This window comes from Centroberyx gerrardi, chromosome 5 (assembly GCF_048128805.1).
Source record: "Centroberyx gerrardi isolate f3 chromosome 5, fCenGer3.hap1.cur.20231027, whole genome shotgun sequence".
Taxonomy (NCBI): domain Eukaryota; kingdom Metazoa; phylum Chordata; class Actinopteri; order Beryciformes; family Berycidae; genus Centroberyx; species Centroberyx gerrardi.
In genome coordinates this window covers 14,100,352-14,116,661 of record NC_136001.1, presented here as the reverse complement: position 1 = coordinate 14,116,661, position 16,310 = coordinate 14,100,352, and the positions used below count along the sequence as shown (strand labels likewise).

At 40.5% G+C, this 16,310-nt stretch overlaps 1 protein-coding gene across 3 annotated transcripts in view; it reads left to right on the top strand.

Annotated features, from left to right (window-relative positions):
* Positions 1 to 12,136: 12,136 nt before the first annotated feature.
* The window catches only part of tox2 (TOX high mobility group box family member 2), a 91,626-nt gene continuing 87,452 nt past the window's right edge, over positions 12,137 to 16,310 (top strand). For 2 of the 3 annotated variants that reach the window (XM_071903875.2, XM_071903873.2), the window contains exon 1: positions 12,137 to 12,301. In XM_071903875.2, coding sequence (XP_071759976.1) covers positions 12,209 to 12,301 — 93 coding nt within the window. In that variant the 5' untranslated portion in view covers positions 12,137 to 12,208. Of the gene's footprint in view, positions 12,302 to 12,782; positions 12,886 to 16,310 lie in introns of those variants that run through there. The other variant, XM_071903874.2, reaches the window with a different exon arrangement.

Genomic DNA, 16,310 nt, shown 5'->3' with positions numbered 1-16,310 from the left:
CCAAGTGGAGGAGCTTGGGTATTTGTAGTGATGTGGGTGTTGCATCGCACCGTGGTGGAGAAGAGAGAGCTGAGCCACAAAGCAAAGCTCTCGATTTACTAGTCGATCTTTGTTCAGACTCTCACCTATAGTCACAAGTTTCAGGAAGTAACCAAAAGAGCGAGAATGCAGATACAAGCTGCTAAAAAGAGGTTTCTCCAAAGGGTAGCTGGGCTCATAGGTTGAGGAGCTCAGTCATCTGGGAGGACCTTAGATTTGAGCTGCTGCTCCTCCACATTGAGAGGAGCCAGTTGGTTTGGGCACCTGGCATGGCCAACTGGGAGACCCTGGAGCAGACCCAAGACAAACTGGAGAGACTACTGCTCCCAACCGGCCTGGGAACACCTCGGGATCCCCCAGGAGGAGCTGGAGGTTGCTGGGAAGAGGATGTCTGGGCTTGTCCGGTTGCCACCGTAACCCTGACCTGGATAAGCAGAAAGAAATTGGATAGATGAATGGATGGTCTCCTATAGCAGGAACAATTGTAATGTGCAATATCACATTGATGTACATAGCGAAGGAATTGGAAAAAGATGGAAAAGGAGACTGTGAGAGGATCCTAGATTATTTTCTGTGGATCAGTGTCCATGTTCTACTTCTGAACTGAGACCACAAGTATAATATTTAAATTAGATTTAGTGTTATTCCCTTGTAAATTAATACTTGCAATTCCTCTTCACTCAGTATGACTATGGCTACACAGTAATTACATCTTTCAAAATATTTATGACTGCATTTGTTATATATATAACTGGAAGATTAAGTTGGTGATATGATGTGTAGGACTGGACTGGCATGCACACAAAGATACAGTGTATTAGTCTTTATAGATCCACAGCAAAAGTGCCATACCCTGCCCCTCTTAATATGGGCATGTAGAACTTGTATTACTAGTGATAGAGCCTATTTTTTTTATTGAATCTTTAAAGTGAATTTGGCATTTTACATATTGGGCGCTACATTTTAATTTTAAACTCCACATTTGGATGAATTATTCTGTATCCCATCATGCCTGGAATAAAACTAAGATGGTATAACGATGCCTTCAAGTGCTCCTCGTAAGCTCCTACTGCTGAAATTGGAGGTCATAAATATGACTTGTCATGCATGCATTGATATTTTAATTAAAATTATTAGCCAAAGGTTGCTGTACATCTCTGGCAACTAAAAGTTAAACCTCATGGACATAGAAACATTCAAAACTACTAATTATTTACACAGAATACCAGACACAATGGAATAAAATGCATCACTTTTACCATCAATTGTTGACATGGCTTCCATGCTCTTTGCCCACTAAAACTCATATCTCGTCAATTCAGGTATCAGAGAAAATTTAGACTTTCCCAATATCCCATGATTCTAATGTTTCCTGCTCATATTTACCACTTTGTTGGTTTGTTCATGTGTGCTGAATAATGATATTTCCAGCACTACAGCTAGGATACTAAGTGGCAACATTCATGCGCTGTACAGTACCTTCATGTTAGCAGAACTAGCACTTGTTGCACTGATGTTAGTTCTAGTGCTACAAAATAAATTAATCATTTTGTAGCATTTGGTTGCATCTGCCTCAGGAGACTATATATTTTTTGATGCTTGCCACTAGGTGGCGAGCATCCAAGATATAGTGCGCTCCCTAAGATGTATTTCCCCTAAGATTCTGGTTCATGTTGATGTCCAAGTTGAGACGTCCTCGTTGAAGGGTCCTTGCTGAAAAGCGCATGCGAGAAATATTGTCACGCCTGCTTGTGGTGGGGCTGCGTTGCAATTGGTGATTCTACTTGCATTTACCTGCATCTTTTCCATGTTGGAAAATGGCGAGGGAAATACATGGCCTTTCTAAGTTTGTGATTTAAGCAATTTCACTGTAGTCTCTCGCTTGGGTTTTGTTGGTTTTTCATTCACACTGATGGATTACCTTTACCGACTGAATTAGACGTCGACAGAGTTGTTTTCTATGCCGTTTGGAATTGAATGGGAGTGAATGAGTCTGAGAGGTAATGGCAGAACTGATTTAAAAATATCTTTACCTGTGGCGCATGCATGTAAAAACAGTCAGAGCTAACATTAAATGGATAGAAAATGTACAAATGAGCTAAAAAATATTCCATGTAATCCATGTAAAATATATATGGATTTTACATTTATCTCATAAGTAAATATGAATAATTAGTGCATAACCAACTAGCCAGTATAGCTGGTTAGCTGGCTAGCAACATATTTGGTGTGGTCAAATAGGTCTGTCAAATAGATCAGGAATTATTCTTTACAGTCAAAGTCTGTGATCTAGTACCATTTGAATGCTGTCACAAAATAACTACTCTCCTGTCACACATTAAACTTCAATGTTATCAACTGTCTAACCGTTTCATGTCTACAACATAATAGAAAAACAATACTTTTAAAATTCACAACTTTAATCCTGAAATCAAATATACTTAGATTTTATCAATAACACAAATCCAGGCGTGAAGTTTCAAGTTTATAAACCACAACTTGCCGATAAGCCCGCAGGTGGCAAGCATCTAACTAGCACTAAGCTAGTTTTCACTTGTTTCTCTCGATTTTTCAGCCCCCCACCCCTGTCACCCTCCTGTGGCTGGCCAATCTACAGCCAGGGATTTTTTAAAAATCTTTTTGTATCAGTGTTGCTTGGCTCGCTGCCGGCCCCACAGGTCGACCAGCCACCGGGAAAACTCCAGGCGCTCCAGATGGCCGGTCCGCCCCTGAGAGCAAGTTACCTGTCCCTTTTGAACATCAATGAATACATTCAAAACTATATGTCAGTGCTTTACTATGGCAGGTGAAATCCATGTGGTAGGCCTATACAACATGGATACAGTAAGTCGCACTGCATTGTTTGAAATAATGTGGGAGTTTTTGTATGTTCAAGTATGTTTATCAGATCAATTGACCATTAAACAGAAGCCGTCACTGGCCACTACTGTACATGCCTCCTCTTTGAACTCTCTATCGATGATCCTTGCCTAATCAGTTTAAACGTCCATCATCAGCAAAGCCTGACACACCATTGTCAAGGTCAGGCAAGGGACAAGACAAAGACTTATTGCATTTCCTCCCTGTAGGTTGCCTATTGTTGTGATGGGAGCAATCACCCTGAGTGACTGGTGCCTCCTTTGATCCCATTCAGAGCTCCACATTTAGGTTATTAGCTTTAGCTAGGTGTCTAGTGCCAGGCGGATCTGGTGCTACTATCTGATAAGTGCCTAGTCATTATCACTTTGGGCCCAGTCGATTACTGCCAGATCTTGCACAGAGGAAGTTTCGTAGGTACAGGTATACCACTGTCATTAGAATATTAGTAAGGATATTTGCTAGATATGAAATAAAATTAAATATGAAAGGCATTTGGCATTTTTTATGTCAGAATGTGGTTGATTGGCACAGATAGGAGAGAATATGTTTGTAAAATGTATAATCTTGTAAAAATCAGACTTTGTAATTCCTGAGAGAGAATGACAGGACTTTGATTCAGTGTGTCAGGATCTGTACATGCCATTTCTCAGTGGGATTTCTCTCTTTTCATACCTGTTCTAAACATTTTAATAAACTTAATGGATTTGGATCAGGCTCATGCGATGGTATATGGGTTTCAAAGCAATGATTTTATAGACTTTTTAAAGCCAAAATAACATTAAAGACCGTGTCTTTTTAAGTTCAAATTTAATTTGAAAGCAATCCAATCAAAAATATCGATGTTTAACTCAATTCGAGATGGTCTGCAATCTATTTTCCAGAGACAGAATTACATATATATCTTTCTCTCCACTGTCCATTTTCCAACATGCTGAAAACATGAATATATTTAACATGGTTGATTTTCACTTCAAGATACAGTATTAACATTTAAGTCAAATATTAATAAAGCTAAAACTGAAATTGATTAAGCTTGTCAAACTTACTACAAGTTATTCTGAGTAAGAGCATCAGCTAAATGTGTAGAATGGTAGTTATAATTTTCAGCCACTGAGTGTGGATGGACTGTATGTTGGTGCAGGCTAATGACTAGATGCATGTTCCAGCAATGGGCCAAGTGATTGGCAGCTGAATGATCAACTCCCTTTTCAGAAGACATTTGAATAATAAAAAGGAGACTTAATTATAGAGAATGGAAATAATTTGCATGGCTGTTTTTGAGCAGCTTCAGTTAAAAGAAACAAAACAAAACTAAAAATGACAACAACAGAACTCAGAGGGTTCACAGAAATGGCCCATATTTTGCACAGCATCTCAAATTGCAAAGAGCAGCGGATGGGTACCAGTGAGAGATTCAACCATGTATTTTTTTTTTCTCCCTCTCTTGCTGCTACACCCCTCACATTCAAATAACCTCTGGAAGCAGCACGGGTATCTGCCTGATAGATATTACAGTATTTGTCTATGTCTCCTGTGCTAGACTTCAGTGCCACCCTCCCCCACCATGCAGCTGACCTTTCATATTTAATATACCATGTTGGGTAAAGGTCACAATTGTTTTGGCTTCTCTCCACTGGTTTTGTTGTGCGATTGGAAATGCCCTGAGAGTCCTCGATATATAAATATTTCCGTGTTGCTGTCAAAAACATGCAAAGGGCAAATAATGATAAAATTTAGTATTAATTGATTTTCGTGATTTCTTTTTCTCATCACGCCAAGTTGATGGGCTTACACCTGAACATGGAGTGTTATGATGTTATGAATTTCTCTTCTCATTAATTTCCACTGCTCCTATTCAGGCATGATCAGCATTGTGCTCATGTGACACACACTGTAGGGCAGGCAAAGCGTGAAATTGGTATAAGACCTTATGTATCATGTGTCATGAATTAAAAAATAAAATACTTAAGAATTTGTTATCGGTGAGAGCTCCACCTGTTCGGAGCACTAAATTATCAAGATATAAATATATATTTTTCCTTTCAACCTGAGATTTGATATCGCTAATGTATGTTTCTCAGACCTGACTTCCAGTGGAAAGTCCAGAGGCAATGGATTTTCTTAGATTAGATTTACCAATCACACAGAGTGCCTATGACCGCAGCAACTCCTGGCTCCCTGTGACAGGTGCAGAAACCCAAAGAGTCTCTTTGAAAACTGAATACCTTATTGCCTAAACCGTGCACATTATTTCATTACAGGGAGATTTTACAGTAGTGGGTAAGACATGTCCACGAGTGACTGGCTGTATCACAGAGACAGAGATGCAGAAGGCCCCTCTGTGGAAAAACTGTCACAGTTTCGACCTTCAACATATTTTACTCATCTATTGAAAATTTAGACTTTTGTCTCATCACTCTGTCTTTCGTTCTGTCATCATCTCTTTCTCTGGTGGTTCTGTTTTAAGGCTGAGGATGTAAAAGGCTTCAGTTAAGCTTCAAATGCCCCCCCCTCCCCCCACCCCCCATCCCAATGAGATGGAAACATTAATCAATTAGGTTGGCCCTTAAAGGATGTGAAGGAGATGAAGCTCCCCTCTCTCTGAAAATGAAATGCCACAGACTTTTAAATCCAGTCAAAGGGCATTTTTCCCAATCTTGCTCTCTTCTTTTTTCCCTCCTTTCATTCCCCACTCCCTGCTTCATTCATCTTCGCTACCATCCCCCTCTCATTGCTCATGTGCAACACAAGTAGAGGGTTGGAGAATGAGAGGATGATGAAGAGGAGGGTTTATTCACGATTGGAATGGGAGGATGAGGGGATGAGGGGGCTGTAAAAAGATGCGTTGAAATAGCACATAATTCTTATGGAACATAATATATCTAAGGCATAAGGTTATTGTCTAAAAAAACGGCAGATTTGCATTGTGTCACCTCATCTCTCTGACAATGTCATGTAAATCATGTAAATCCTGATTTTATAAATCATTATAAAATCAGAACATTTTCACTGTAAAAAGAATTTACTTGATTTTCATCCTTTTTATTTCTGATGCACAGACTGACAAGTCAGAATGCGTCTGAATCTGTTTACATGTGATGTGCAGTCATTCAAATGATAGAGATGGTGTAACAAATAATATACTATAATAGAATGCCATATCTGTACATTCAACAGTGAATATTGTATGTGGTCAGTTTGCATGTGGTGGAAATGCAACAGCAGCTAATTACTAGTATGGAAAAGGGTCACGCAGAGGGTGGAGCGGACTCCATGAATAGCAGTTGTTTCAATGGCCGATTGTCCAAAGGAACAAGAGACAACATAGTCTCATTATTGAAGGTCAGTGGCTAGAAAAGGTTAGCAAAGGTTCAGCATTGAACAGCCCTTTGTGGTGCCCCTGCCACAGCCTCACACAGAATTTATTCACACAAGCTTTGATACAAAACTCAACTGTGCTTTGGTAAAGAGAAGTGCAAATTCTGCGAAACATTCTTTGGCCCATGGTCTTTGGTATTCTGGAACTGCCGCACATTTCATTTCATTTTATTTGCACTCGTAAAGGATTTGAATTTCAATACATGCTATGTCAGGAAATGTTATGAGTCTTGCATCAAAATATATTCATTAGGTTTAATGCTTTCACTGGTCATTTGAAATGTCTACAGTAGCCTTTTGTCAGTTACAGGCTTGACAATGTACTTCTTTACTTGCCAAAGGCAGTCTCCTCTCTCTGAAACAATAAAAATATAGAAATACGATCTCACAGATGAGCAAATAAAATCCATGTTTACTGGGAGTCAGTAGCTCTTGGCGATGCACTAGAATATCCCTAGACAAGAATAGTGTCCTTTGTGAGACTCTGGTCACAGTGTCGAAGTCCTGGTCAATATGAAGCTATACTTTCTGTGTCCAGATAGAGTCTTAGGAGCCATTATGCTCTCCTGTTAAACAGAATCATATCCTGCCAAACCCTCTCTGCTTTTTGTTCACCTGCTCTGTGTCATCATTCCCATTGTTTCTCTTCACAATACTTTCCTTCAGTCCCATTAAAATTAATTCCCTCATCTTCCAGGTTTATAATAATAGAATTATTGAACAGAATAATAGAAATCATTTGACTTTGTTGAGGAGAACAAACCTAACTTGTACAGAGCTGAATGGTTATTCATCCAGCATATTTAGGTAGCTGGAATCTGGCAGAGATGTGAATGTGAAAAATTAAGTACCTAAGTACCAGTATGATACAGTTCAAATTGACATAAAGTGGAATACAATGTATGAGAACCAACGTCAAAGTCAGAGCCAAAGTCAAATGCATTTATAAAGCATTTTAACAAGCTGGTCTGTCACAAAGTGCTTCACAGAAAACAAATGACAAGTCTTTTCAACATAACCAGGTGCCTGTTTTTTTCCACAAAATATTTATAAAATCACTCTCCCTTCGCTGTAGCCTAATTTTACATTGATGACATCTAAAGCAGTGTTCTTTTAGAGAGAAGATCACTTAGAAGTCAGAGATTGCTGTGGCTGCTTCTGTCTAATATTGCAGAAACAGTGTGTTTCTGTGTAGATTATGGTCATTAATGAGTCATTGCTCGGGTTAATGGACCTATTGAACTATTTCCTGTTTACCATTACTTTGCTGTTTGCTGTATTCAGGACAACCATATATGGAATTACTACCAGTGGACCGAGGCGATGCTGTTACAACGTTTACATTAGTGCTAGATTCAATCAGGGAGAAAGGTAATGACATTTAGGACTTAAAAATATGATCGAAATTGAATAAAACTGGAGCAACATCCACGTGAAAATTAACCTCGTAATGTTTGGACTTTAGGAGAGAAAGTACTTGACCTCCAAAAGTTCCAGCAGGAACTATCAGTGGCTTCTGAAGCTGGAAGTGTCGGCCTGTTTTATGAGAGAATATGCATGAATATTTTACACCAAATGACCAACGATGAAAGTCCTGTGGTCTCTGATGAAACTACACCTTGACAGCTTCGGTTCTCATAACTAGTGGGGGGAACTGATGGTCTTATTATCTTGACATTAAATAACACTTGCATAACCCTGCTTATTTGTTACAGATGAGAGAGTAATGTGTATTCTCTTGTGTGCAGGAAGAGTGGACCACTTAAGAAACACTGAAATAGAATACAATGGCTCCTCCTGAAAGTGTTATTATGTTAATAGATAAAAGAAAGAATGATTTCTTTGGGGTTGTTTATCACTCATTAGTGGCAATCAATGTGCATTTCCCTGTGTGGAGGAAGAATTGACAACAGCTCAGTTAGACACAGTAAGAGAGATCTAAGGGGAAGAGTAGAAGAGGAAGAAAAAGTTTCTGTCTTTGTCTTTTATCACTCATCAGTAAATATTTCATTCCAAAATTAAGTGTGCTATATAAATAAAATTCATTATCATTATTATAAATACCACACAATTAAAAAAATAATAATAATGACATCTTCACTCTAAAACCCATTGCCCCCATAAAAGTACAACTCATATGGAATATTATTGAAGTTATCAACCAACTTAAGTCCTTTACTTACAAAATGATAACACTTTTGAGGATGAAATCAACAGGTTATCAACTCCAGGACAATAGAGTCACTCATGCTCAACTGTAATGTGTGAACCAGCAAAGTTATAAAAACAGTACTGCTGACATCTTCTAAATACCGACAAGGTGGTAACTCTTAATGGACTATACTGTTTTATATTTTCCTCTCATTCCCTAATGGCAGCAGGAGCTCTTATCAAGGCAATAAAAAAGTGATTGTGTTTGTTCCACTAATTGCCCCTGAGTGGATGAATGTACTTCATGAGAGTAAGGTAGACGTAATAATTCACATCCTGCGTTAGAAAGACATTGTTCTGGAATATTACACGTCTTTAAAGTTAGCGGGAAGGTGCCTATATTGCCTTCTCTCCCTCTTTCATCTCTTGCCTTTCGTCTCCCCGATTTTCCACGCAACACCAAACTGACTCCCCACCAAACATTCCCCCCTCACTAATTCCACCCGATCCCTTCTCCACTCTCAGCCAAACTCTAGCTCTTTCTTTTTTTTTTCATTTCACAAATTACCCCCCCCCCCCCCCCCTCCTCATCCACCCACACACACACACACACACACACACACATTTTTTTTATCTTTTTATCACCCATCTTTCTTGCCATAATTCCCTCTCTGTTGGGCCGGTACAGTATGTGATGCAGGGCCACTACACAAGCACTACACATTCCATTCCCATGAAGCCATTGGTGTGCCTGTGCCAGATACCCGTGTGTATCCTCCCCCTGTAACAAAGATTGAGAGAGCAAGTGAACAACTGACAGACAGAGAGAGAGAGAAAGAGAGAGAGAAAGTGAGTGAGAGTGAGAGAGAGAGAGAGAGAGAGAGAGACTGACAGAGAGGCAGAGAAGACCGACAAATCAGACAGACAGGGGCGCAGAGACAGACGGAATGAGAAGGAATCGGTATCCTTGTGACAGTTAACCTTATGAGTGTCGAGTCAGGACGGCCTGAGCTGGCAGCCGATGGCAGACTGCCACAGCGAGCCCATGGCGCGACCCATCTGTGCCTGGTATTAAGCAGGCTCACACCCCGGGGCCCGAGCCACCACGCTGCGTAATAGCTACACTGACAGAGGCACAGTCCTAAGGGGGCCAACAAGTCACCCACTGGGATGACACTAGCAGCTTGGTTAACACATACACACCCACCCACCTACATACACACACACGCACACACACACATGCATTAAAGGCACACAAACAGGGAACACGTACACACTGGCAGTCTCTCTCAGGCAGGGATGCATAACCTACATACATTACTGGCAAACACATTTGCTCTGCCTTACAAAAACACATAAGTGCCTTTCTTCTACACATACTAGGGAGCAGACTTGCGCACATGCACGCACACACATACACCCCTCCCTCCTCCCTTTCTTAGAAACAGTGAGATAAACAGTTGGCTGTGAGCAATGTTATTTTCCCTCTCTGCCCCTATTTGAAGGTCTGCTTGCACATTGTTCTGTGTTTACGTCCTGTTGTGTCGGCTGCTGTGCGAATTCGTTGCGTTTGTCCAGAGGTGTGTGATTGTGTGTGTGTGTTAGTGTGTATGTGTGTGTGTGTGAGTGAGAGAGAGAAAGTGTCTGTGTGTGTGTGTGTGTGTGTGTGTAGCAGGGTCAGAACTGGAGCACAGCAGCAATGTCATTGCTGTATTATCTCAGCTACCATGTCAACACCAGAGGTTACAATGACTCTGATGCAGAAGTCTATCTATTCTCACTATGTAGTCAGCTGCCTACTGACTAGAAGAAATGGATCAAAATAAAAGCAAAAACCATGCCATGGTGATCATAATCCATAGGTGAATTTGTGAAATAGTTGTAGGCAGTGATGCAGTAGACGGTAAACCCATGTAAATTCAGTTTAACCACTTTTTTATTTGTGGAAAAGTGTTTACCCACCTTTTTACTGTGATAAACCTTTATGGCCTAAATTCATATATATATATCATAATAAGCGGTATAAAAATTATGTAATTTATGAGGGTTGGGTCTTTAAAGGAGTAAGAAAAACACAAATTCATGCATTGATGCATTTATGAAAATATTGCCTTATGATGATCACAAACTGGAGGTCCTAGTTTACCCACCTTCTTATTTACAACTACATCTGGTTTTAGGGTTACAGGATATGAAAAGTATACAAAATATATTCAGTGTTTTGTTTTCTGCAGTCTTTTTAAGGGAATAACTAACCTAGTTATTAGTAACCTAATGTTTAGGACAGTTTGATCTGTATTAATGGACATTCACCACTGTCTTCCAAAGCCAGAAGCCAGGCAGAAATGTTTGCCCCGCCCCAGTCTGTGACACCGGCCATAGTAACACAGGCCATAGTACTTGTATATATACAAGTATAGTACCTTTTTGTTGTTGCTCTGTGCCACATAAAATAAAACACACAGACAATGATTTGTGAGTTTTTTCACTGACCTGAAAACTGGAGAAAGATAACTGAGCAGTACAAGAAGCTTTGAATCATTTGCTACAGCTTACTAATTGTCCTCAATTATTTGTACAGTGAAGTGCATGACCTTCACATACTCAGCTTGTGCTGCATTACACTGTAGCAGATGTTCGTCCAGCTACAGTACACATACCCAGGGATGCAGTGGTAAATAAGATGGTGGATAAACTATGACCTCCAGACTATGATCAACATTAGGCAAACAACCACAAATATTCACAAAAAAAAACATGTCCTTTTCAGAAAAAGTGTTAATTTATGTATTATTTTCCTTAAAAGACCCAGTCCTCATGTATAACATAGGATAGATCAGTTCGATGCTGCCGCGAGGTTTTTCATACTATGAATTTACAATATAAAGTTTATTTCAGCATAAAAACACAACATATGCCATGTGGTTATAGGCTCTTTCATACAAAGTACTTCACAGTATGCATATATTTTTAGCTGGGCCGTCCCAGTGGGAGTTGACCCCCTAACTTCAGGACCACGAAAAGACGGATTAACTCTGTTCCACAAATTAAAAGGTGTCCGAACTGAGTTTAGGTGGGTTTCACCCTTCATTATACCCCCTCAACCCTCTTGCTCCCCCTCTCTGCTGTTCCTGCTCTCACCGGTAGAGGTCGCAGCATAGCAGTCAGTGTGGACGGGAACGCATGGATGGACGAGCGCTCCCACATGACAAAAGCGACAGCTAGCGCGTCTGGAAAAATAGAAACAGAGAAGGGGCGTTTTGGGAGAAAACACCGACAAGATCAACTCTGCATCTTCACATGCAATACTGCCGTTTTGGGTCGCTGTTAAACAACTTCAGTAAACGGTTGTTTTTTTATTTTTTATTTTCCGAGATACATTTACTGAGCCAAACCGCTGCTCCCTCTCTCTCTCTCCCTCTCTCCCTCTCTCCAAGTGAACTTTAGCGCTAATAGTGAGGTTATATAGCATTAGAGCATCATTGTGCTGAATACCCAGATAGTGCTGAAGTGCAGAACGGATGTGAAGAGAGGACGATTAGAGAGACTCAGCCCTCTTTTTCTTTCACTCTGTTACTTTTTGTTCGGTTTAACAATACACTAAACGAGAGAGAGAGAGGGAGAGAGAGAGAGAGAGAGAGAGAGAGAGAGAGAGAGAGAGAGAGAGAGAGAGAGAGAGAGAGAGAGAGAGAGAGAGAGAAGTCGCACAGGTTTTTTTTTGGAGCTGCGTTTTCATGCCGTCAGTCTTGCGGACTCTGAGATGGACGTGAGGTTTTATCCAGCTCCCCCTTCAAGCGTGGGTTCATGTACATTACCAACTGACTCCAGTTTGGACTATTACCACTCCAACAAGGTAAATAGCCTATTTATCGCTACTTTCCGAGCTCAGTCTATCAGATGTGCAGTCCTCGGTGGGTTGCATGGTCAAATAAGTGTATTGGCCGCACATGGTGGCCCATCTGTATGCTCATGCACAATGCGAGTGTATTACAGGTCAGGGAGACGAACAGTGACAAGTGCTGCACTTGCAGTTCTCTCGTAACAAATGTAGAATCTGAATGAATGGAGTCGATGCTACAGCACTGACTCATTCCCTCAACTTTGTGGCATTTTCTCATGTGCTCTGTTTTAAACTCTGCAGCGACATCACACATGGCAACTATTTTAAGCACTTTTTTCGTGTTTTTCTCCTTTAATTGGCAATAGACTATGTTCCTCAGAATAAACTGTAGGTGCGTTGTGACTGTCCTGTGAGCAAAGTAGGTGCGCACCAAAACCTGCTCTCTCCAGCGCACTGGGAACACCGGAGCATCGCTTTCTCTACATTTATCCTCAACAAACTGGACAGAAATCGAACGTGTGTCTCATTTGAAATGAAAATATGTAGATCAGGATTTTTTTCTTGAACTTTTCCGTCCTGTCTACGAAAATAAAAAGGTAGGCTACTAATCTGCTTCATGCATATTCCCATATGGGAACAATTAATATGCAATTATCAGATTAAGATTGCATCTAGATGTGATAGTGATAGCATGGTAGGAGCTGGGGCATCTGTACTAAAGCCCAGGACCTGACCAGTATTTTGCACGTTATTGTCTCTTGCGTCTCATTGCCCGGTGAAACTATTTGCCTGAAGAGTATATTCTCAGAAGCTGTTACCGTTTTATGACCATTTTGCAAATGTAGTACTATGCACTTTATTTAGACATGCATCTAATTGAACTAATATGTAGACAATAACTCTTTTGGGACTTAATTATTCATCAGTGACTTGTAGAAAAAGAAAACACCTGTAGTTACATTAATTTCTATCGGGTTAAATGTTTAATGGAAAAAAAAACTTTTGATTTTTTGATTTATTAGTTTTTGTTTTCTTATCATACTCGCGAGAAGTTGCCAATTGCACTTGCGTATTTAAATCGTCGCCAATATTTTTCAGATCCCCAAACATTTTTACTGACAATTTGCAGTGCGCACAGGTACGATACACACATTATATCCATCACTGTTCAGTATCGCTTCTGTCTGAAATAAGGTTCCCCAAGATTTATGTGCGTTAGCCCTATTTGGATAGTTTCACATTTTAACTGAATTCATGGTGTCCTTGATTATTCTGCTGAAATGCCATACTGTTAAGACTTTTTTCATCGCTCCACTCTTTGCATGTGGTAGAACGGTCTCGACTCTTTCCTATACTGATAAGGATTTTACACTCAGACACATGACAAAATGTACAAACATGCCTAGATAGTCACAGATTACAGCTCACCAGAAACAAGCCTGCAGTTTCTCCTGTGGTCAAGGTAAAACTTGTGTAAACATTTTGTCAGTAAACACTGGGCAGGGCTATAAGCAGGAATACCCACAGCCATCCAAATGGGTTTGCTTTGCTTAGCACCTGGAGAAACGCCAGCAGGCGATTAACATTTGCAGATGACAAAGTGAAACATTATAGCATAGTACAATCTGTGAGTTGTTAACCTGCCCAATTCACATACACATACACACACCTGCATGTATGCATGCACAACACACACGCAAGCAATCAGACATACACACACGCACACGCACACACACACACACACACACACACACAGAGGTTTGTATTGCTATACATGTAAGGACTTTTCATCGACTACATTCATTCCCTAGCCCTTTACTCTAACCTTAAACCTCTCAGCTACATGCCTAACCTTAGACCTTACCCTAACTTTAACCTTAACCTTAACCTAAACCTAATCCTAATCCTAATCCTAATTCTAATTCTAATTACAACCTGAACCCTAAACCCAAGCCCTAACTCTAAAATAGCCCCATGAAAAAGTGGGGACTGGCAAAATGTCCTCACTTTTGAGGGTTTTCGTAATCTTTCTGTCTATGTGCTTTTATAGAAATAAAAGCACACACACTCGCACACACACACACACTCACACACACACGGGCATATACACAGTAGCGGAAGATGTTGATTTAAGATCACAGTGAGACGTGGCTTTCTCCGACGAAGGCCTTGGTCTTTTAGTATATACAGTATGCGCTGTAGCAGCTAACCATGATTCAGTGAGCTCCTGTTTACATAGAGGTTGCTGGCCGGGCCTGGTAAGAAGCGGGGTTGGGTTTCAAGGACAGAATCATATAACATTGTCATTACTAAAGTAACGGGCGTGTCTGAGATGTAAAGTGACACATTATCTGTACTGCGCTGCTACTACTACACCTTACATAACAGTTGACTAATGATACAAGAGCTTTAAATGACATTTTGGCAATAGTTCATTTTTACGGCGGTCTCAATTCAGGAGCAGGATGAGGTTACTTGTACAGGTCGACCCCCCTGGGTTAGCAGTGTGTTAGCAGCGCCACAGTGGCTCAAGGCTGGGTCACCTGCAGGTCTCATTTGGGAAACATTGGGCCTTGGGGTAAAAAAAGTTGTCTCTTTTTCTTAATTCCATTATACAATCAGTTATATCTATTGCACTCATACCTTGAATAGTTATAGCGCTTTTCAGAGGAAATTAGGGAATATCAGTCTAACCCACTGATTTTAGCAGGAAGACCAGTTTTGGATTTGGTCACAAGCACAAATTTTGGGTCCGAGAAGGGTTTAGAAATGATCTCTGTTGTGAGAGCTGTTGACAGGCCTGTGAACAGGTAGAGTATGAACAATGTCAAACCTCTTCTCCTTTGCCCTGCCATTCACAAAGAGCCTGCTGGATGAACGTGTTGATTCACCATCGTCTGCACTTGAAACACGGCAGAATATAGATACATTGTGTGATACTCATTAGTCTGATTATGTATTATTGTACAGTTAAACGCATCGACCAGGAAGTGGACACAACACTAAGTGGGGCAGTCCATATATAAATGCTCATTACTTCCTGTTCTAGTGCTGTAAACTCAGAAACGTCTGCTGCTCAGAGTAACTGGGAGGCCTTGTGAGAATTAACTGTGTGTAAATGTGTTTTCGTTGGCGGGCAATTATGTGTTTGCGTATTTGTGTCTTTGTGTGTGTTTGCATCTGTGCTGTGTGCATATACTTGGACATGCATGTGTTTGCTACCTGAAAGGGTTAATGATTGAGGAACGCGAAGAATGTGCAAGTTGAAACTGGTTCAACCTGATTGGCCACATTCAGACTGATCCTGGTCCTTGATTGATTGATGCATGTCAGGAATATGGATCTACGAGTCATATTGAGAAGATAAGTCAATATAACGAAAGCATGAATACACTTGACCTTTGACTCTAGTCGGTGGTTTTCATACTTAAAGCAAAAATCCAACCTAAAATACTTAAATACTGTTTAGAGAGCAGAATGTTGTCGTACCTTGCACTCCTGCATCCATTTTGTTGTTTAATGGTGTATTTTTCTTATTCCTGTGGATAAGTGGCCAAATGTAGAGGGCATGATGTCATCTTGAGATAATTCCAGCGTAGCCACTATGGAGTTTAATAGGAGAAAAAAAAAAATCAACGACCTGAAACCTAAATGTTAAACATCAGGTTTTGGTGTCAGTCCCTCAGAATTGAAGAGAAAGGCCTTCTTTCTAGACTCACCATTTTGCACCGACGTTCAACAATCATACAGGAGAAAATCCATCGTAGAAGAGGAAGAGAGACCAATTTCTCCACAGCCATGAGCCTCAATAGACCAGAATGCAATGCAGCTGCAGGACACATTGTGTTTTGAGTAAAGGGCACTTTCAGTTCTTCTCGACTGGAAACTCTCACGCTCTTGCATTACTAGTGCTATCACTATGCTATCGTTATTGCTCTCTCCTCCTACACGCAAAACCAACAGCTGGATGCAAAAAGTCCAGGCGAGTTCTCGGGGGGTTGTTGAAAGTCATTCTGGGAAA